The sequence below is a fragment of the Mastacembelus armatus genome, chromosome 13, assembly GCF_900324485.2.
Source record: "Mastacembelus armatus chromosome 13, fMasArm1.2, whole genome shotgun sequence".
NCBI lineage: Eukaryota > Metazoa > Chordata > Actinopteri > Synbranchiformes > Mastacembelidae > Mastacembelus > Mastacembelus armatus.
The window spans coordinates 2,679,130-2,699,270 of record NC_046645.1 but is presented as its reverse complement, the minus strand read 5'-3'; the positions used below and the strand labels follow the sequence as shown (position 1 = coordinate 2,699,270).

Here is a 20,141-nt window from a genome sequence, read left to right as displayed (position 1 = left end):
TCACAGAAAAATCTTAGAATACCATGATAATTTCAAAGAAAATGTTTTGTTCTATAAAAATGTTCTGTGAAAAACACTGAGAATATTTTCCAGACAGCAAGAAGTACCATTGGAAAAAAAATCTAACTTGTAGATTTCTGGAGACAAGGCAGGTAAAGACTTGCTACCTACTGTGTTACTGCTGCTGCTTGCCTACCTCAGTGTCTGTAATTATTAGGTCCGACAACAGCAAAGGAATTCGTTTTACATGGAAAACAAAGGATGGTAGAAAACCACCAGGACAGGAAATAAAATAGAAATAAATAGAGATAGAAACAGAAAAAAAACCACCCACACACAACTTTAACTTTCCAAAGCACTCTTGTTTTTAGAGTTACATTTTTAAAGAGTCTTGTTCAGCTTAAACTCCTACACTGACAAAAAATTTGGAGATGTAAAACATTTGATAGTGTCATAAATAATTACAGTTATAATTTTGGAAGTTAGGCTTGTAATGATGTTTTTTTGTGTACCTGCAGCCATGTCTCAAACTGCAACACTGACAGGGCTGAATCTCAAACACTGCATTCAGAAGTTCAGGTTATAGTAGGTGTCACTTGTCATTATAAAGGAACAGTAATAATAATGCCAGTGATTTGTGTTACAGCAGATCTATTTCATATTTAGAATTATTATGAATACTAAACAAACTTCATTGAAAAAAATTCATGTTTGTTTTGTGATATCGGGTAACATTTCACAAACTTGTGTCCGGACACTTCAGCATCCTGCAGAGACAAATATTTTTGGAGTAGCATCACTGTTCAGCTGGTTCTCCTGACTCATATCAGGGGAAGTTTGCAGCTAGGGGGATTTTTGCTGTTATTTTGAGTGGTCACAAAGAAACACACAAACAGACAGAAATATGGAAATACTTACAAATTTGTCCTGTAACCTACTTGTGGTATTACAGAGTTCAGAAATATCATCCTGTCTTGCCCATTGCTATACAGGCAGGTCTGAAAACCTAAACCTGTAATCTAAAAATGCTATGCTGGTGTGACATTTCAGGTGCGGAAGGAGGACATTTTTCTAAATAGGCTTTGCTTGTATCAGAAGATTACACAAGGTAGCAACAAATGGAGCATTTTCGGTCCTTTAGGACAAATGCTTCTGCCAAGTGACTGTAATATAATATCATGACAATAGATATGGTGAGTGAGCCACAATATGAATCAGATACACTTACACAGGAATGAACTATTTGAAGATTTCCAATCAGGATTTAGAGCACATCATAGTACAGAAACAGCACTGTTGAAAGTTACCAACGATCTTCTCTTAGCCTCAGATAATGGACTTGTTTCGATACTTGTCCTCCTAGACCTTAGTGCAGCATTCGACACCATTGACCACAACATCTTATTACAGAGACTGGAGCATGTGATTGGTATCAGAGGAACAGCGTTAAAGTGGTTCCAATCCTATTTATCGGACAGATTCCAGTTTGTTCATGTCCATGATGAACCTTCCACACGAACAAAAGTTAGTTATGGAGTTCCACAAGGTTCTGTGCTAGGACCGATTCTGTTCACCCTGTACATGCTTCCTTTAGGATATATCATTAGGAAGCACTCTATTAATTACCACTGCTATGCGGATGACACTCAGTTATATCTATCTATTAAACCTGTTAACACAAACCAGTTAACCAGACTTCAAGCCTGTCTAACTGACATAAAGGCTTGGATGACCAGTAACTTTTTACTTTTAAACTCGGAGAAAACAGAAGTCATTATATTTGGGCCTAAAAATCTCAGAAATAACTTTTCTAAAATTATAGCTACTCTAGATGGCATAGCCCTGGCCTCCAGCACTACTGTAAAAAACCTTGGAGTTATTTTTGACCAGGACATGTCCTTTAACTCACACATAAAACAAATTTCTAGAACTGCATTCTTTCACCTGCGCAACATTTCCAAAATTAGGAACATCCTGTCTCAAAATGATGCAGAAAAACTAGTCCATGCGTTTGTTTCCTCAAGGCTAGATTACTGTAACTCATTACTATCTGGATGTCCTAATATCTTAATAAAAAGCCTCCAATTAATCCAGAATGCCGCAGCCAGAGTCCTGATAGGAACTAGCAAGAGAGATCATATTTCTCCTATATTGGCTTCTCTTCATTGGCTCCCTGTAAAATATAGAATAGAATTTAAAATCCTTCTTCTCACATACAAATCCCTTCATAATCAAGCTCCTTCATACCTTAAAGACCTCATAGTACCATATTATCCCAATAGACCACTTCGCTCTCAGAGTGCAGGCCTACTTGTGGTTCCCAGAGTTCTCAAAAGCAGAATGGGAGGCAGAGCCTTTAGCTATCAAGCTCCTCTCCTGTGGAACCAGCTCTCAGCCTGGGTTCAGGAGGCAGACACTCTCTGTACTTTTAAGGCTAGACTTAAAACCTTCCTCTTTGACAAAGCATATAGTTAGGGCTGGCTTCAGGCAACCCTGAACCATCCCTTAGTTAGTTATGCTGCTATAGGCCTAGACTGCCCGAGGACCATCGGTGCACTGAGCTCCCCTACCCCCCCCCCCCTTCTCTCCCACCTCATGTATATTCCACCATTGAATGTTACTAACCTTGTGCTCTCTCTCTCCCCTAGTTTGTGCTCTCTCCCTCCCTCTCTCTCTCTCTCTCTGTACCTTCTGCAGGTGTCCCTGGTCCTGGAGCTGTTTATCGCTGATGTGCAGTTACTGGCCCCACCAACTTGCAGTGTCTATTTGTTGTTTATTGTTGCTGTTCTTTTCTCTCTGCTCTATCCACTCACCCCAACCGGTCGAGGCAGATGGCCGCCCAAACTGAGCCCGGTTCTGCTGGAGGTTTTTTTCTTCCGTTAAAGGGAGTTTTTTCCTCTCCACTGTCGCCAAGTGCTTGCTCATAAGGGAATTGTTGGGTTTTTAGTTTTAGTTTTTGTAAAGTGCCTTGAGATGATTTGTATTGTGATTTGGCGCTATACAAATAAAATTGAATTGAATTGAATTGAATTGAATACAGCCTACTGTAAAGGGAGTATTTAGATTACTTAAATGCAAGAAAAATCAGACGTGATGCAGTACATTATTGAAATCTTAACTGGATCTGCACACGTTGCACTTTTTGAATTATAATGCAGAGTAACTGCAAATGCTGAGCAACAGCTTCAAACCACAGTGACTGCTGTGGTGTGAGGTCAGATGCATGAACTTGCGTCACTGCCGTTGTGCAATGACGTCTTACATGTTCTTTCTTGGTTACTGGACTCCAGCTACAGATTGTGAAAGCTCTTACAGGAAACAAATGTTATCACGAAGTAACCACTGAATTACAGTGAATCCATTACTTTGCTCATGTGAACATGCATTTGTACAAAGACTGTGCATCCTCAGTGTAATCTGTAAAATTCTAAGCTGCCTTTTTAAAAGCCAACATTATGCTTCTGTAACATACTGTGACGGCAAGGTTTTCTTTAAAATTTAATGTATACAAACTGATCTAGAGTCTGTGGTTTCATAACTCTGTAGACTGCAGCAGTCACTACCACTAGAGGGAGCCAAAGACAGATATTTTCTAATTTTACAACATCACCATATCATTTGTTTCAGTGTGGTACAATGAGTCTTTTGTGGGAGTGAAGTTTTCACATAGTAAATATACCGTTTTTAAAAGTATTTATGTTTGTGTTTGGGGGTATTTGTAAACATGATGCAACATTTTTGGATTTCATGGGTCTTTTGGTGTGAAGTGATGTGATGTTAGCTGAGCTATGTTTCTTGATGTACTGCATTAACTAGAAGAAGACTGATAAAATTCTCCTGCTCATCTCAGCTACTTGTTCAACTCGTCAATGTAAAATTGTATTTCTGAGCCAAGATAGATTTGGTTTTATTGCTTGAATTGTCGTAGTGGTCTCCGTCACCTTATTGGACAGGACAGGTTATTTTGGAGTGCAGCTCCAAAATAACCTGTCAGTCATCAGCTGTGTTGAAAATGACTTTATTACTTTGTCTGTATTCAGGCCATAAAGTTGTGTAACACAAATTCTTAGAGTATTTGGCCAACATTGCAGAGGAAAAGTGCAGCTCTGACAAAGTTCCTCAGTGACCACAGCGATTTACCATGGCACCACCCTTGGCAGTTTGGGCATACTGGCTGGAGGCCATTTTCATTTTTGAATACCTTAAATTCATCCATGCAATTTCAGCTCCCCTTCAGCGGATTCTCTCGTTGTAAGCTCTCACATGCATTTCTAAAACAGGACCGGCTTTGATGGTGTTATTTCAGCAGAGCTTGCAGACTGCATGGGACTGAGCAGTGGAACCCTGTTCATCTGTTTGGAGGAGGTTTAGTTGAAGTTCTGCAGGAACTCTGCTGAGGAGATCATTTACTCAGTATCAGAGCTGCTTGGTGTTTAGAGGTGGGACTCTTAGTGACAGGAAGAAGCACAGAAAGGTTTTTTCCCTGGTGAAGTTTGACTTGTGTTAATTATCAATGAGTCAGCACATTGCAACCTATAAGCTCCCATCATGTATTTTCTGTCTTAGCTCTTTATCATCACTGAAGCAACTGGTTTCAGTTCTGACTTTTCACTGAACCCAAATAAGATGCTAAAATACAAACCCTTCACTGACTGGAGCGAATACGGCATCTGACAAAAACTTTCAAATATAAGTTCTTCTTTCATTTTTTTCAGCCATTTGCTGTCCTTTGCTTTCTGCAAACCCCTCCCTAATTCCATACTACTGTCTGAGGCTCCCTTTGGATTTGCAAGTGGTATGAGTCACAATAACCATTTAAAAGGCTTTCTCATTAACCAGAACCTACATCTCCTTGTGTTCAAACTACGGCACTAGAATCCTTGTAGTGTTAAGCCTGTAAAATGCATGTCATGCTGCTTTCATATTGTGTCTTGGGCTTGCTTATTCCCAGTCCATGTTTTACGGCACCCACATTTATTCCGGAGGTAGAGAGCTCTCCGTCCACAGAACCACAGGTTGACTTAAAGCTGGCCACAGTAAGTCAATAACTGCATGAGTTGCATTGTAAATGTCTGAGACTGGACTGTATGTGATTGTATGTTTGGACAACTCCTGTTTTTGAAAGTGTTTCTGCTGTGGGGTTATGTATATGGATGTGCATGTGGGATGCTGAGGAAATGTTTTATTTCTTTTGATTTTGTGTGGGTGGAGGTTTGCCCTCCAAGTCCTTCTACATCTGCTGTTATATTGCATACTTCAACAGGTTCTGTACGTGTTTTTTACTTGTGTTTTTTTGACTCCAGCCTATTGTGATGCTGACTTTGACTAAGTGGTATAGAGAATGGAGGGATGGATGTTTTTCTCTTTCCTCATATTAATCTCCTTGTATTATTATATTGTTTTTCTTTTTCAAATAAGTAATTCATTCTGCAGAGGAAATGGTTAGCAATGCTGCTTGATAAGTCTTTATTCATTTTATTAGTACAGATTAGTACATTTATGTAGAAGTTCTAAATTAACATAAAGTGCAATATGTGTAATAATGCATGCTGCAAATACTAAGCTCAAGTTTAATCCATGGCATTATGGAACCAGTTAATTTGCCTTTCTTTACAGCATGATATATGAAGTGGATCTTAAATCTACTTACAGGAATATCTTCAGCAGTACTACAACTTGCAAAAAGAGCCTCTGGGGCGCATAAAGCGGAGCGGGCCCTCCTTCACCTCAAAGGTGAAAGACATGCAGGTCTTCTTTGGGCTCAATGCAACAGGTGTGTTGGACTCAGAGACTCTCGAGGTGATGAGAAGCCCCCGCTGTGGAGTGCCTGACGTGGAGGAGTACAGTCACATCCAGGGGACACGATGGAACAAGAACGTCATCACCTACAGGTATCTACTGTGGTCTTTAACAATGACCAGGGATCAAGATGATGTCAGTCTTTACAATGAAAACATTGCCTACTATATATGAAAGATGGAAACATGCCTAGACTAAAAAAAAAAATACATATATATATATATATATATATATATATATAAATAAATCTGGAAAATGACATGAACTCATTGCTTTTGCAGCATTGGCAAGTACACCAGAGATCTGCCTCGCAGCACTGTGGACTCTTTAGTTGAGTCAGCTTTCAACGTGTGGGCCAGAGCCAGCGGTCTGACGTTTGTTAGGTTACAGGCCCGCAATGCTGACATCATGGTGAAGTTTGTGACCTATGGTGGGTTTTGCATTTTATTTTACATCAGTGAAATGTTTACAGAAAGAACACACTTGTCAGTGATATATAATATATTATGTAAAATACAATCCCATGGATGTGCATGTGGGGAACTGCAGTAGTAATTTAACTACTAACCAACATAGCGTCATCATGCAGTGGCTGCTGATCTTGACAGACTCATGTTGATGAGGTGAACAGAGGCCTGTAATTTTCTTTTAACATGAAAGGAAACGGTTTTCTCTGTGGTTTCCTTTTCACGTCTGGCCTGGATTTCATTATGAAGACCATGGTGACATGTATCCATTTGATGGACCCAGAGGAACTTTGGCTCATGCTTTTGGTCCAGGTGTGGGCATTGGAGGTGACACACACTTTGATGACAATGAGCACTGGACAGCAGGAAGCACAGGTGCTGAACTGAATCACACTTGAGCTCATCACCACATCTACACTGTAGCCAAAAAGCAACATCATTTTTGGGATTTTCTTTGTGCTGTTGCAGGTTTTAATCTGTTTGTGGTAGCTGCACATGAATTTGGCCATGCTTTGGGCCTGAAGCACTCCAGAAACCCTGGGTCACTGATGTATCCCACCTACAAATCCTCCCATCCAACCAACCTATTATCCAGCGAAGATGTAGCAAATATCAATGCACTTTACAGTAAACTGCCTTGAATTATCTATGAATACACTATTGATGAATTCTCATATATTTTATGTGCAGTACATTTTATCCGGACATATTTTTCATTAAGTGCAACATGATACATGTTTGCTTATGTGTGCCAGGTCCAGTCAGAGGTCGTGGGTATGATTGGAGCTCTCAGTATAACCCTTGGCTGACAGGATCACTGTTCCCTCGACTCACGCAGAACAAATGTGCTCCAGACCTGATCTTTGATGCAGTGTCCACTCTTGGGGATGCCACCTTCTTTTTCAGAGAAAGGTACCTTGATACGTTTCATTCAGAAGAGAGTATATATACTTTTTTTGAAACTTAATATAGCTTAAGTTCATGGTGTGTTTGGTTTTATTTATTATTTTTAAAGAGATGCATCATAACAGTCAGTTATAAAATCTGTTTTTCTAATCAGACTGATCATGTTTTCCTCTCAAGATACCTCTGGATTAAACATAATAAGCATTATGACATAAAAGAAGGTCCGATCACCAACTTTATGCCCAAGATTGAAACCAGCATCGATGCAGCCTTCTGGGTACCTCGCAGATCCACAGCTTACCTTATTCATGGTAACTATTCAGTGTCACAATAGCTTCCAACGGATTATTTTACATCATAGGTTTCACTGATCTCATTTTATCCTTGTAATTCCATCTAATACCATTGTCTGTGCCTAATCAAACAATTGATCACCACAACCACAAAAAATCAAACGCAGTAATAGAGTTACAATTCTGGTCATCTCTAAACTAGTGCTTGCCCTGTAGCACTTTAATTGTTAAATTGTCAGTTATTATCTGACTAACATTGTATTGTTGTACATATTTTAATGCAGTAATTAATTGGTGAGATTGAAGTACTTCACTTTTACTTTAACATATAATCCAGGTTTTTCTAAGGATATTTTTCCTTTGACAGAATCCATGTTCTGGACAGTAAAAGGCTCTCTTGTGAAGGGAAAACCCAGATCACTCAAACATTTTGGGTTTCCAGCCTGGGTGCAGGACATTAATGCTGCAGTGCATTTGACAAAAACAGGACGAACACTCTTCTTTATACACGACATTTACTGGAGGTAAGATGAGAAATTAGCAATATGAGCCCAATAGTAAAGCAAAATATTCCCAACTGCCAATACTACACCAGGTTACTAATTATCCACTGCACCTAAGACGAGTACAAGAAACGTATGTTTGAGAGCAGTACAGACTGAATGAAATGAAGTCATACTTTCCTCATTTTAGCCTTGAGTAAGTGATGCTTCAAATTGTGTCCTAACACTGCAAATAAAAAAGCACATTGCATAACAAAATCACAAAGCACTGTTAGAGGCGGACTTGCACATTTAAAAAAGTTGATTTAAATCAGATAAAAAACGTTCCCTCTGTCATTTGGACAGTTTGAACTCTGAGGTTTGAATATATGATCCTAAAGTAGCAACTATATACAAATGTTTTCTTCAGACTTTGAATGGTGACCAGGTGATCAGACGACATGACGTCTGATGAATGTGTTCATGTTGTGTTTTGTTCAGCTACAATGAAAATCGAAGGGTTATGGATTTTGGTTACCCAAAGTACATCAGCGAAGACTTCCCTGGAATCAACATGACAATAAGTGCAGCTGTTCATAAAGAGGGTGAGAAAGTGGAATTATTATTGACCTCTATACATGTTTACAATGAACATTTGTTTGCATTTATTTTACTGAAATTTAAAAATGTTCCACCACAAACCACAAAATGTACATATTTACAAAGTATATTTGTGTCTGTAGCGGGACTTTGCCAAGTTGCATTATTAGTAGTAGCAGAGAAATGCTAATTTACATGCAGTATCAGATGTGTGTAGTTTACAGGCTTTTACAGAACGTGTGGTTCGTCCTTTAGAACTGTAACTTACCAAGTAAACGTTCTTCATATGATAAACTGTAATTTAAACTTTAAGAAAAAGTGGATATTTGAGTTCAGAATGAAATTCACCATCATTATCATCAGCATCACTATAATCATCAACAACAAACACAACATAAAAAAATGAAACAGGTGAACCACTTTGTTTGCTTCTTAAAGGTCTGACTTTTCTCATCCTAGGTTTCATCTACTTCTTTGTCGGACCACAGGTTTACCAGTACGACTACACCCACAAACATGTTGTTGGAGTTGAGAAAGCAAATTCCTGGCTTGGATGTTGAAATGCTGTAAATCTATTAACATACAACAAATGAATTACCTGAAAGTCTCATTAAGGTAATAGGAAAAAACAGTAATTTTGAGTTAACAGTTACGTTTTATCTCTTTTTGGTCAAAATAAAGAATAGACAGTTTAAACCTGATAATATGTCTGTGGTTTGTAAGGTGAAATACTCCCAGCATTTACAGTTCAGCATCTGTAGTTTGTTTGGCTGTAATGTTTTGTTTATTCACACCTGCATATGATGGCAATTTAAATTAGGCTGGCTTCACTTATAGCTGTAGGTTGAGTAGCATCTACAGGATCTATTGTAGAAAAATACACGCTGGTTTCTGTTTATCATGCTACAAAACACACTGTACACACATCTTTCATCAGTTTGGATGCAAAGTCCAGACTTTTAGTGTATGTCAACATTTTCATTGGCAGTCTTCAGTAGAACTGATTTTCACATGGACTAATGGGAATTGTTTATCTCTGTGTTTCAGCTATCATGTGCTCCAGGTACAGGTCTCGTAGCAGCACACAGCACTCTCTAGCCCAGTGGTTCCCAGATATGTTCTGCAGAGCCCTTCTTTTTAGACATATGGTATACTGTCAAGCTCCCCCCATATAGACAAGTATGACTTTTGCTTCCAGACTCCAAATGGTGTCTTAACTTGTCCACTTTAAACTGTCAGACACTAACATCAGTGTTTTCAGACACACTGTGGTCTCTCCTTGTTACCCACCATTGTGCTGGTGAAGCCAATATTCGCCTTATCTTTGCTTTGGGAGCTGTGAAGCATGCCTTGTGATCCCCCTGCAATAGCTCCACTACACCACTTTTGGAACCACTGCACTATCTAGAGATGATGTGCTTAGGATCCAAACACTGTATGGTGAGGGTTGAAGCACACATCCAACTGACTCCCAGAAAACGTGACCCTAACTTTTTTTTTTTGTTGTTGTTGTTGCTGCAGCTGTGAGTGAAAATTAGATTGTTGTTCTTCGTGAACAGGTACATTTAAAATGTGTTTTTATATTATCCTTTTCAAAACAGATTGTGTAAATTGCAGGTCCAGCTGAGTGTTCTTGACATTTCAATTCAGGTACCATGTGGATGAGAACAACACAGACGACCTACTGGAATTACCTGAGAGATGGCTACAGCAGCCTGTATTTAGTGAGCATCAGTTCTCACACTGATACCACTTATGACATTCCTGCTAAAGGTGTGGTATTCTGTCCTGGACAATCTGCAAAGCAACACCAAGGCCACTTCAGCATGACAAAGCTGGATTTCCAACAAGAGAGCATAGTGTTTTGTCCAAATTATAGCCTTGTGCAACATAAGTGTTGTAAGTTCATGCAAGAGACACTGAGTTTGGCAGCATGTTGTAGCTTTACATAGTTTCCCATAATGCACTGGTGTTTTTTCAGGTCATAAATACTAGGTCAGTCCTCTTCTACACATATGCCCCCTGATTGTTCACTAGTTACTCAGTGTAAATATGTCAGAAAAGACTAAAATGGAAATTGTTATTCCATGATCCACAAGTTAAATTAATATTTACACCAGGGTTGGGCAGTTCTGGCTTTCTAGGGCCACTGCCCAGCTTTATTCCAACTATCCCTGCCATAATCACTGCTGCTTACCTGGATCAAGTGTGTTTAGTCAATCAGACTAAACACACTTGGTTTCCTCAAACTGTTTTATCACAGAAGTCACTCTTTACTCCTTTTCACCCCTTTGGTACAGGGGTTCAGGTTATTACGTCTGCCTTTATTATAACTACAAGAAAAACACTAATTTTTGTGGTTAACTAGTGTTCGAGGGAAACACATGATCAAATCTATTTTATTAACTTGACCTGTTTATCTGGAGGAGATACAAATACTTTTCTCTTTTACAGCTATGATGAGGTGAGAAATCAAATACTTTCGTTATTCTTGATTCATCACTCAAGATTCAAAGCAGATGCAGCCTTTGAGAACTGTGGTGTGAAATACAATTCACATTTAACTCATATCATGCAAGTCAAGAGATGCTGTTGGCTCAAAGAACAGTAACTGATGATTATCATTATCAGATTTTTTTTATATTGACTAAATCATTTGATATTTCCCATTTTTGCTCTTAAAATTAGATGAGAAGATTTTCATCCCTCTCAGATCAAATGTGAGACTTATCAGCCAGATGTTTAACTTAGTATAAAGAGTGAAAGCAGTGGGAACAGCTAGCATGGCTCTATAGCTGTACAGCTCTACACAACATCCAAACAGCAGACATACAAACAGGGAGCAACAGAGACAAAACTGAGCAATGGTCAGTCAGTATTTCATTAATCATTGATGTGTTTTAAAATGTTTGTTTGATTTTACTGTATTAAATGTTTTCCCCTTTTTGTACTGCTAAGTTTTACATTTTGTTAAACAAAAGGTTCACAGAGTTCTTCTGTACACATCTCAGTGTAACAGATAAAATTGAGGTATGTTGTCAGAGCACAATTTACAGGATTTTCTTTTTTGAAACTACCAACTTGTGTTTCACATTTAAAAAGAATTAGGAAACATTAGTTGCTCTTGATCATGTTTGAACTATTATGTTGTGACATGCTCCCTTGTTTTGCCTGGATGCTGTAATTTTACAATTAGAACCACAGGGTTTGTTTAGCCACATAAGAGGAGATCCAGTATATAAAGACAGCTGAGTCACTGCTGTATGCCTGTTTTGGGTTCTCTGATGTTTGCTGAAATGTTTCAGACTCTGTCTACTATGGATCAGGATCTGCAGCTCAGGCCTGGAGCTGGATGAGATTTTAGTTTATATAAAAATCATGTATATGTATGCACTCAGGTAATTGGCTATATTTACATGTAATCATCAGTGTTGGCAAACACATTTATACTAATCCTAATGTTTTTTTTCTTAAGGACCAAACAACTGCAGGCTTTGAATAGATTTCTAGCTCAAATTTATCTGCATGTTGTTCTCACAAAAAAAACAGTTGTGTCTGTTTAATTTAGCACTTTTCCAATCATGACATTTGTCTGCTTCAAAACAAATCAAACCGGATATCCGGTGCTCTCAGTAATAATGTCCGGTGTACACCACGGCCTTTAGTTCCTATGTCGATATCCTTAATCTGGTCGATATATATAAACATTTTTTCGCAGTATTGACATTTTTAACTACGTTAAGGAAACATTTTCTCCGCACACATCTCTTTAGTAGAGGGGCATCCCCGCCAGGAGATGCTAAGGTTAGCAGGTTAGCCTTTAGCCGCTCTGGATGTAAACAATGCTATGAGGACGAGTAAAAGGTTCCGGCTGACACACGGAAACAAACAATCCGGAGCACGAACCGAAAGAAGTGAGATTATTACAGTGGGATTATTGCTGCAGCTTCATTGAAGTGTAAATTTAGTAACAACTTTCTGCTATGCATTGTGTTTTCCGACGCTGAGACTAGTCAATCCCAGCTAACCTGTAGCACCATACGTAGGTTTCAGTGTTTGCATTGGCTGCTCGTTGCTAATTCCAGGTGGGGGACCTGCAGACAGAAAGATAGTCTAGTAGTAACAGTAATAAAGACAGCTGTCGTCTTGCTGACTTGTCTTCTGTTCATAGGGAACTGAGCGGTGTCTGCCCTCTATGGAGTCTCTCAACACGTTTGAGTCTGAGATGGAGGCTGATGGACAAGGGAGCTACTCTCTGTTTCCTGCTCTGGACAGCATTGCAAGTCTGTCTGGGACCAGTGAAACTCTGGAAAGGTTGATGAAAATAATGTGATTTTAGAGCATATGAAGATACAACCCAAGTACATTTACTCAAGGACTGTACTTAAGTACAAGTTTGAGTTACTTCTTATTTACTGGAGTATTTGTATTTTCTACTTCACTATTTTTTAGAAGCACATATTGTACTTTTTACTCCACTGCATCTGTCTGACAGCTGTACATACTAGTTACTTTTCAAATTTTATCCCCTTCCTGTCTGCTGAGAACTTTAAATATATGATATCTGGTAAAATGCATTTGCACTGCTGTGGATTAAGTTCTCCACCGTTTCTGAAGTACTTAACACGGGTCCAATCTTAAAACAACAGAGAAAAACACTGATGAACCGTAGAATCAAATCGTAATGCACATCAGATGTAAATAATGATAAGTAGTGGAGAAATGTTTTGCCTTTATGATTCTGGACTCTTGATCATTTGTGGGGGTTTTTGGTATCAAGCGTCCAAATTATTAGTTTCCTGCTGCAGCTTTACCGTATCTTAACATTTGGAATAATATGTTGACATATTTAACTAATGGTTTTCAAAGCAAGTTATTTTTTTTAATGAAATAATAATGGTACACTACCTGATTTTTTTTTTTTTTTTTTTGCAGTGAACCACCCAGTGACATTGCAGAGAAGCCAAACCTCACCTGGCTTGATGCTGCACAGGTACCTGCTATTTATTCCTCATATTTCATTGCATTTACCACAGTCAACTGTTATAAGAGACTTTTTGTTAGGTAAGGGTTTGTTTTCCATTTTCCTCATGTAGATCGTGTTGGAGGAAGCAGGACGCCCCATGCACATAAAGGAAATTAAACAGAGAATCATCGACAGGGGACTTGTTCAATCCAAGTACAGCAGTCTTTCCACTTTCACTGCACATTTTATTACCTATTTGTTCACATGGAAATCCATATCACGAAAGAGCAGGGGTTGCTCTTTTTTAAATGTTAACTGAATATTTAAGCCTAATATTTGCCTGAATTTCTGAAATGCATGTTAGACTTGTTCCTAAATTTACATTTAGACTGCTTTTCTCTGTTGTTTCCTTCTTGGCAGTGCGAAATCAAGCCTGGAAGCTGTCATGTACCGGGAGGTAAGGACAATGTTTGAGATTCAGTCTGACAGCAGCCTCTGCTGTTGAGAATTATAACTTGCATGCATGTTGATAAAGTACATGCCATCATCTGTATTTCTGTTGGCATTTTTACATCATGTTTTCCCATCCTTCTTCGTTGACCTTTTACATATTTCCATGATTTTAAAGAAGGGGTTGATATTTCTGTGCTGTAATCATATATGAAAGGATGCACAGATGTACAGTACAAGGCTTGACCCTGCTGCATCTAATAATGATTGATTTAATCTAAATTGTCCCCCTGCTTTTGGGAATCTAATTTGGCTTTTCCAGCCCCGTGCATTTGGCCTCAGTCTCACATTATGTTTCAGACACAAAAAGGCAGCAGGAGATTCAAGAGGATTGAGAACAGAAATGGAGTCTTTGCACTGCTGGTGAGTTATATATGGATGCTAATGTCACTGCCAATGATATTTTATGCCGAACTATTGGTCATGCATAAATACTGAGGCAATACTGTCAACACAGGATCTGGGTCAAGAACTTTTAGATACAGATCACTCCCTGGTAATATTTTATCATACGGACCAAATGTTTTACACTTTAAGTGTTAATTACATTTTAGTATCATTAATCATTTATGAAACTACTTCTGTCATGTAAAGTATATCTGCTGTTTTTTTTAGAAAAAATTAGAAGGAAATTAGAAGTAACACTCCAGAACAGCCACATTATAAAGCAGAGAAGACTAAGATATAATTATAGTTCCATAACTCCACATATAATTAGCCACTGATAATTCTTTAACTACTATAGTACCAGTGCACTATAGTACACCACAACATAAGCTCCAAACCCATGTTAAATGTTGTCAGCTGTTTAGTCTTGGAGCTATTCTCGACAGCTCATTTTGGCTACATCTGGCAAAGCCAGATTTTCATCCTTGGTTCTGTGTTTGACTGTGAAACAGGATAAGAGTAAAGGTTTTGAGATGTATGTCAAAGTACTTGTAGAAGTTTTTTGATTTCATTTCATTTTGAACAGCATGTGCATATTTTGTTTTCACTTACTTTCATTTTTTCCTCATACAGCAATTTAACCACAACCACAACTGTATTATTTATTTGTGTATGTTCTAGTCTGTATTTTCATCCATCATCCTGAAGTCAACACAAGCACAGTCCTCAGGTCTACCTAGCACATATGAACAGTCCTGTCTTTCTGCTTCTCTCCCCCACTGTCCTCTCACAGACCAATGAGGAGCGGCAGCAGGCCCTGCAGGCCTTCACTGCTCAGTCCTTTCTTGGCTCTTCGCAGCAGAGTACCATCTCTGGTTCTGGTGCAGGTGCCTCGACGCCTGCCTTCCCATCCGCCACCAGCTCCTCCGAGCATAAGACCAAAATGAAGAGGGGTCCACGAAAAAACCAGAACGAGAAGTACCGGCTCAAGTACCTTAGGCTGCGCAAGGCTGCCCGTGCAATGATATTTGTGAGGGAACTACTGATAAATAATAAACTATAACTAGTTACTGTAGATTTTTAGATTAGATTCTTCTCTTCTTGTATATCAGGAACTATAGTGTGAATGGTGATTGTTTCTCTCAGGACCAGTTCAGATATGCAACTTTTTAATTATCAGTGTTGTAACACACAGGAGAATGCAGCTCTCTGCGATGAAGTTGCCCACTTAGAAGAGAAGTTTCTGAGAGCAAAGGAGGAGCGGAGGTGAGTGGACATGTTTCATCTCTGCTTATGATTTCCAATGGTGTTCTTTAGAAAGAGGTATTGGCCCTGTGCTTTCTTCAGCAAGGGTCTACCTTGTCCTCTCACTCAGATGGATCTGTTGCTGTGATACCAGGATTTTATGATGATCAAGTACCGTGTTTCCACATTTTTAATTTAGAATTCTATTCATCTTTATTTTCAGGTTTCTATTGAAGTCGTTGTTGCAGTATCAGTGTTTGTCAGAGGGGGAGATACTGCCCACATCTAGCTCAAGCTCCCACCCACCTGTGCCACCTCCTGCATTGACCTCATGTCCTGCTGGGGCTTCAGGCCTTTCTGGGGCCCATAACTTGGCATCGGCCGCATCAACTGGAGAAGAGGGACCTCTTAAAAAACCCAAGAAAGAAAGGAAAGAGCGAGGAAGAGAGAATGGAAAGGAAAAACGTGAGTGCTAGGGTCAAGTAATGACTAGTAATGTAGATGCTTATTGATTATAGATTAAATTTGGCCAAGTATTTTATTCCCTCACATTTATTCAGTTCCAAAGAAGATGTCTAAAAAGAGAAAGGTAGCAGATGGGTCTCGGAAGCTGGTACAGCCTATCCCACTGGACTCATCTGGTCGACCCGTGTTTCCCATCGTACTGGGTGGTCTAACGGTCTACAGTCTGGGAGAGGTTAGTGTCTCAGTCGACTCACAGGTCATAGTGTTGTTATCACAGTGGTACAGTTGTGAATTGAAGTCTCCATGCAACATAAGTAGATTGATGGCTAAAAAACCCATTTGTAACAAAACAGGGACAAAGTCAAGCCTCTTCACTAAAAAAAAAACTAACTAACCACTCAATGCATTTTACAAAAATACAAACTTGTGCTTGGTCTTCAGATCATCACAGACAGAATGTTGTTCCATGATGAATGTGCCATCTACCCAGTGGGCTTCTGCAGCACGCGAGTCTTTGCCAGCATGAAAAACCCTGACCAGCAGTGCCTCTACACCTGCCAAATCAAGGATGGGGGAACAGGTCCAAAGGTACGCAAGTTTTGCTAAATGGCCATCGTCATCCTTTAGGCCCTTGTTTTTAGATGTTAATAATATAAGGGAGTAAATTTAAGAAATAATCTTTTATTAACCAAATTGTCTGCTTGGATCCAAGTAAACTTATTGTAGTTGCCATGTACTCCCTTGTCAATTGTCAAAATGGCTTTAAATTACCTGTACTGACATACTGAATAATCCATTATTGCCCCACCAGTTTGAAATTGTGCCTGAAGACGACCCTCAAAATGCCATCGTGGCTTCTTCTGCCCTGACCTGCCACTTGAATCTACTGAAGGCCATAGCATCAGTCAGGTACCAATATTTATGACAAAGACTCGGGTTGATGGTTCATATTCTGCATAAATTAACAAACATGATATATTGTGTTGTGTGACTCTGTATTAATTCACCATGTCCTTTTCCTAGTTCCAAGCCTGTGGCACCAATTGTGCCATCAGGAGCTGATTTCTTTGGCTTCTCCCACCCCACCATCCAGAATCTCATCCAGAGTTGTCCCGGAGCACGGAAATGTAGCAAGTAAATGGCATTTTGTGTTTATGGTAGCCAGAGGTAGCCAGAGGCAGGTCTGAAAAAGTTTTTTAAAAAGACTTTAGCTGAGTTGAACTGTAGCTGAACTTTTAAGGTTCCACGTTTGGTATCATTTCTTTTCACTATAAATGTAAAGCTTGTCCTACGAGGAAAAATGTGGCAGCTCAACATTCATCATCTAACTGGGACCTAAAACTGCATCACTGGCTGAATAAGTCACGTTTTTGGAAATATTTGTTCAGGATCTGTTTTAAATTGTCTAACAAAGATTCTGACATGTCTCATATCTTCACTGTATCTTTCTAAAACCAAAACCAAAATGCCCAGGAGCAAGAAAACATTAACAAACCAGACTGAAGCAACATTTTTAGGTCCTGGTAACATGCTAACACACTTTTGTTCGAACCACAAATCTAGTATTCAATCACTTAAAAGAAAAATTCTTTATAAATACTAAAAATTGTAGCAGTTAATTGCATTTCTTTTCTGAGATAAGCAGTTATACAAACTGGAATTCAAACGACTAATATCTCGGTCATGTGAGTGTCTTCTGCAGAAAGAGGTTCAGTCACCTTGTATTCTCTGGGAGTTTAGATTCCTCTATAAACAGTCTTTTCCTTTTACCTCGTGTTTTTAGCTACAGATGGATTCGTTTTGAGGTCTGCCGCCCTGGTGATGGCCAGATTCCTCACAGCCTGTCAGAGGATGATGCTTCTGTCAACTTTGAGGCCTTCCAGAGACACCAGGGCTTTGATGAGAACGTGAAGACGGAGCACGTAATAGGTTTGGATATAGGTTTTCAATATTGTTGTCCAGATGAGTTTTCTTATCTTGGTGTAATGTACAGTACGCTACTTTTGAGTTACATTTATGGGACTTTCATTGTTGCATGTGCTCTACAAGCAAGTAATGTGGGTGTGCATGAAAGCTAAAGTGATGGAAACAGGTTATGTTAGTTTTATCTTCTAGTCTCGTTATATGACTAGTAGACCACAGGTTAGAATGCCTTGGTAGGGAAGTAAATAAAACCTGGCTCTTCTGACACCTGCTGTCAAAATGTCTGAGCAAAGCAGTGAAGCTGCTCCAGAGATGCTGCTCAGATATGCTGCTGCTGGAGTGAATGTCAGTAATGCTACTAACCCACCAACTGCTTTTCCAGGGTGGTGTGTAAATAATATAAGTTAGGTGGAAAAAAGTCTACTACAGGCTGCACTATAGCATTCACAGGATGTTAGAATTTGAAAGTATGACCAAAAGCCAAATACTGTCTTCACTTTCTTTCTCACATGATGAGCACATTTGACAATGACTCTTCTTTCATTCATTCATTCCTCAGGACAGACACCACAGTCTCCCGGCTCATCTCATCAGCACCATCTGACCTCCCCCACCATGAAGCCCTCCACCTCATATTTCAGCTCCTGATCCTGCTGTAATCCTCGTGAGTTTCATTTCTGTTAATAGAGGTTACATTCTTTTCTTTTTTTTTTTCTTTTGTCAAAAACATATTCTTGGGTAAATTATTTATGAGATAGTGGAAAAAAACATAACTTACTGCTATTTCTTATAAGCCAACTTCAACCTAACCCAGGACAGCATTACTGGAGATGTGTGCTAGCATGTTTGATGCAACTGGTGATTCAGCTTTGTGCTCACCTTGCCAACAGAAGCATAAACTTATGACCTTTCTATGAGGTATGACATTTTACTGTATGTATATTAAACGCCTGTGCTAGGTGTCAGAAATGGAGCCCACATCAACATGATGTTAAAAATTTAATTTAAATTTTACAAATTGGGGATTATGTAGAAAAACTGAAAGTGTTCCATTATACACGTTTTTGTACATGACATACTATTGCATTGGTAATCATCTGATGGACCCTATTTAAAGATGCAGCTATAATGCATTGTAGTAAACACCTTTCCCATTTGTAATGTTCTGCATTGTTTTTCAAATGCAAAAGCATTCGGTTTGAATGTAACACACCTGTAAACTTTTGTTTTGTCTTTTATTTGTGCAAAATATGTTACTCAAAAGGATTTATTTGCATTGTAAACTTTAAAATCTGAGTTTTGTTTTAGTAAAAAATACATTTGTCTTACATTTCTACATTTAAAAAAAGTGATGTTTGGTCTGACCAGTGGCAGTTACTGTAACTGCACAGAGAATAAACAGTGTGACAAAAATCACACTTCTACTCCAAAACACTGCAGCATTAGGCTAACAGTACTGGGACCCAGAGACCAGCATTTATAGATTTGTTCTTCTTGCTTAGCAATTCCCCTCTCTGACATTTATTGCTTTTCCTGTTTGGTTGCTATTAAACCAATTCAAGCAATATAGGAATCAGAGCCAAAGCACCCATTCATATATACAAAGATTATGAATAAAGTGATGAATGCCTATCAACAGGATTCTTATGTGCCATTGGGTGATGTGTTATATGGGAAACCCACAGGCACAGCCACGTAGGTTTGCTGCATCCTCATATTTGGGACAGAGTGTCTGCTGTATGGTACCAGTGAATGTTTTGGTAAATCTTCATCTGTGCAGCCTTCTCTTCTAATTTATCAGTGCCATTATATCTTCTGTTTGTGAAAAAAACACTCTTGTTCACTAAATTTAGCTTGTGTTAGTAAGGAAACAGTCCTCTTTCTACCAGTTTGCTGTCAGCTCATCATTACTTTTACAGTTCCATGTACTGGTTTGTTGAATATCCAATTAGGTATATCTAGCAACATATAGAATCTGTCTCCTCAACCACTTTTGACCTAAAGAACCACATGTTAAGTTTCTGCTCTGGTTTTTCCACATATGTTCTTTGACTGGTGTTACATCCCCGCCTGGACGGAACATAACATAATGTAGAAG

At 38.9% G+C, this 20,141-nt stretch overlaps 2 protein-coding genes across 4 annotated transcripts; both read left to right on the top strand.

Annotated features, from left to right (window-relative positions):
• Positions 1-4,901: 4,901 nt before the first annotated feature.
• On the top strand, positions 4,902-9,107 carry mmp20b (matrix metallopeptidase 20b (enamelysin)). Its single transcript, XM_026330537.1, has 10 exons — positions 4,902-5,036; positions 5,653-5,891; positions 6,081-6,229; positions 6,516-6,641; positions 6,735-6,893; positions 7,022-7,178; positions 7,350-7,483; positions 7,833-7,989; positions 8,449-8,552; positions 9,007-9,107. Exons 1-10 carry the CDS (start codon positions 4,902-4,904, stop codon positions 9,105-9,107), a joined length of 1,461 nt encoding a protein of 486 aa, XP_026186322.1.
• A 3,135-nt stretch (positions 9,108-12,242) lies between these two features.
• On the top strand, positions 12,243-20,060 carry tbrg1 (transforming growth factor beta regulator 1). Of its 3 annotated transcripts, XM_026313041.2 has the most exons (16): positions 12,243-12,632; positions 12,719-12,861; positions 13,483-13,540; positions 13,644-13,726; positions 13,934-13,970; positions 14,324-14,386; positions 15,204-15,440; positions 15,606-15,676; positions 15,879-16,120; positions 16,216-16,352; positions 16,562-16,708; positions 16,932-17,029; positions 17,144-17,254; positions 17,904-18,049; positions 18,603-18,707; positions 18,838-20,060. In XM_026313041.2, the coding sequence occupies exons 2-15, from the start codon at positions 12,743-12,745 to the stop codon at positions 18,689-18,691; spliced, it is 1,638 nt and encodes a 545-aa protein (XP_026168826.1). In that variant the 5' UTR covers positions 12,243-12,632; positions 12,719-12,742; the 3' UTR covers positions 18,692-18,707; positions 18,838-20,060. The 3 variants fall into 3 exon arrangements, with proteins under 3 accessions (XP_026168826.1, XP_026168817.1, XP_026168809.1); XM_026313032.1 differs by having other exon boundaries at positions 12,244-12,461; positions 18,603-20,060; XM_026313024.1 differs by having other exon boundaries at positions 12,244-12,632; positions 18,603-20,060.
• The last annotated feature ends 81 nt before the right edge of the window (positions 20,061-20,141 follow it).

Bases quoted from the DNA above. Each gene is read 5' to 3' on its own strand.
- tbrg1 (XM_026313041.2), top strand. From the start codon at position 12,743: ATGGAGTCTCTCAACACGTTTGAGTCTGAGATGGAGGCTGATGGACAA. The intron at 12,862-13,482 runs GTTGATGAAAAT...TTTTTTTTGCAG, and splicing joins ACCAGTGAAACTCTGGAAAG to TGAACCACCCAGTGACATTG. The intron at 13,727-13,933 runs GTACAGCAGTCT...CCTTCTTGGCAG, and splicing joins AGGGGACTTGTTCAATCCAA to TGCGAAATCAAGCCTGGAAG.
- mmp20b (XM_026330537.1), top strand. From the start codon at position 4,902: ATGCATGTCATGCTGCTTTCATATTGTGTCTTGGGCTTGCTTATTCCC. The intron at 5,037-5,652 runs GTAAGTCAATAA...ATCTACTTACAG, and splicing joins TTGACTTAAAGCTGGCCACA to GAATATCTTCAGCAGTACTA. The intron at 6,230-6,515 runs GTGGGTTTTGCA...TTCATTATGAAG, and splicing joins GGTGAAGTTTGTGACCTATG to ACCATGGTGACATGTATCCA.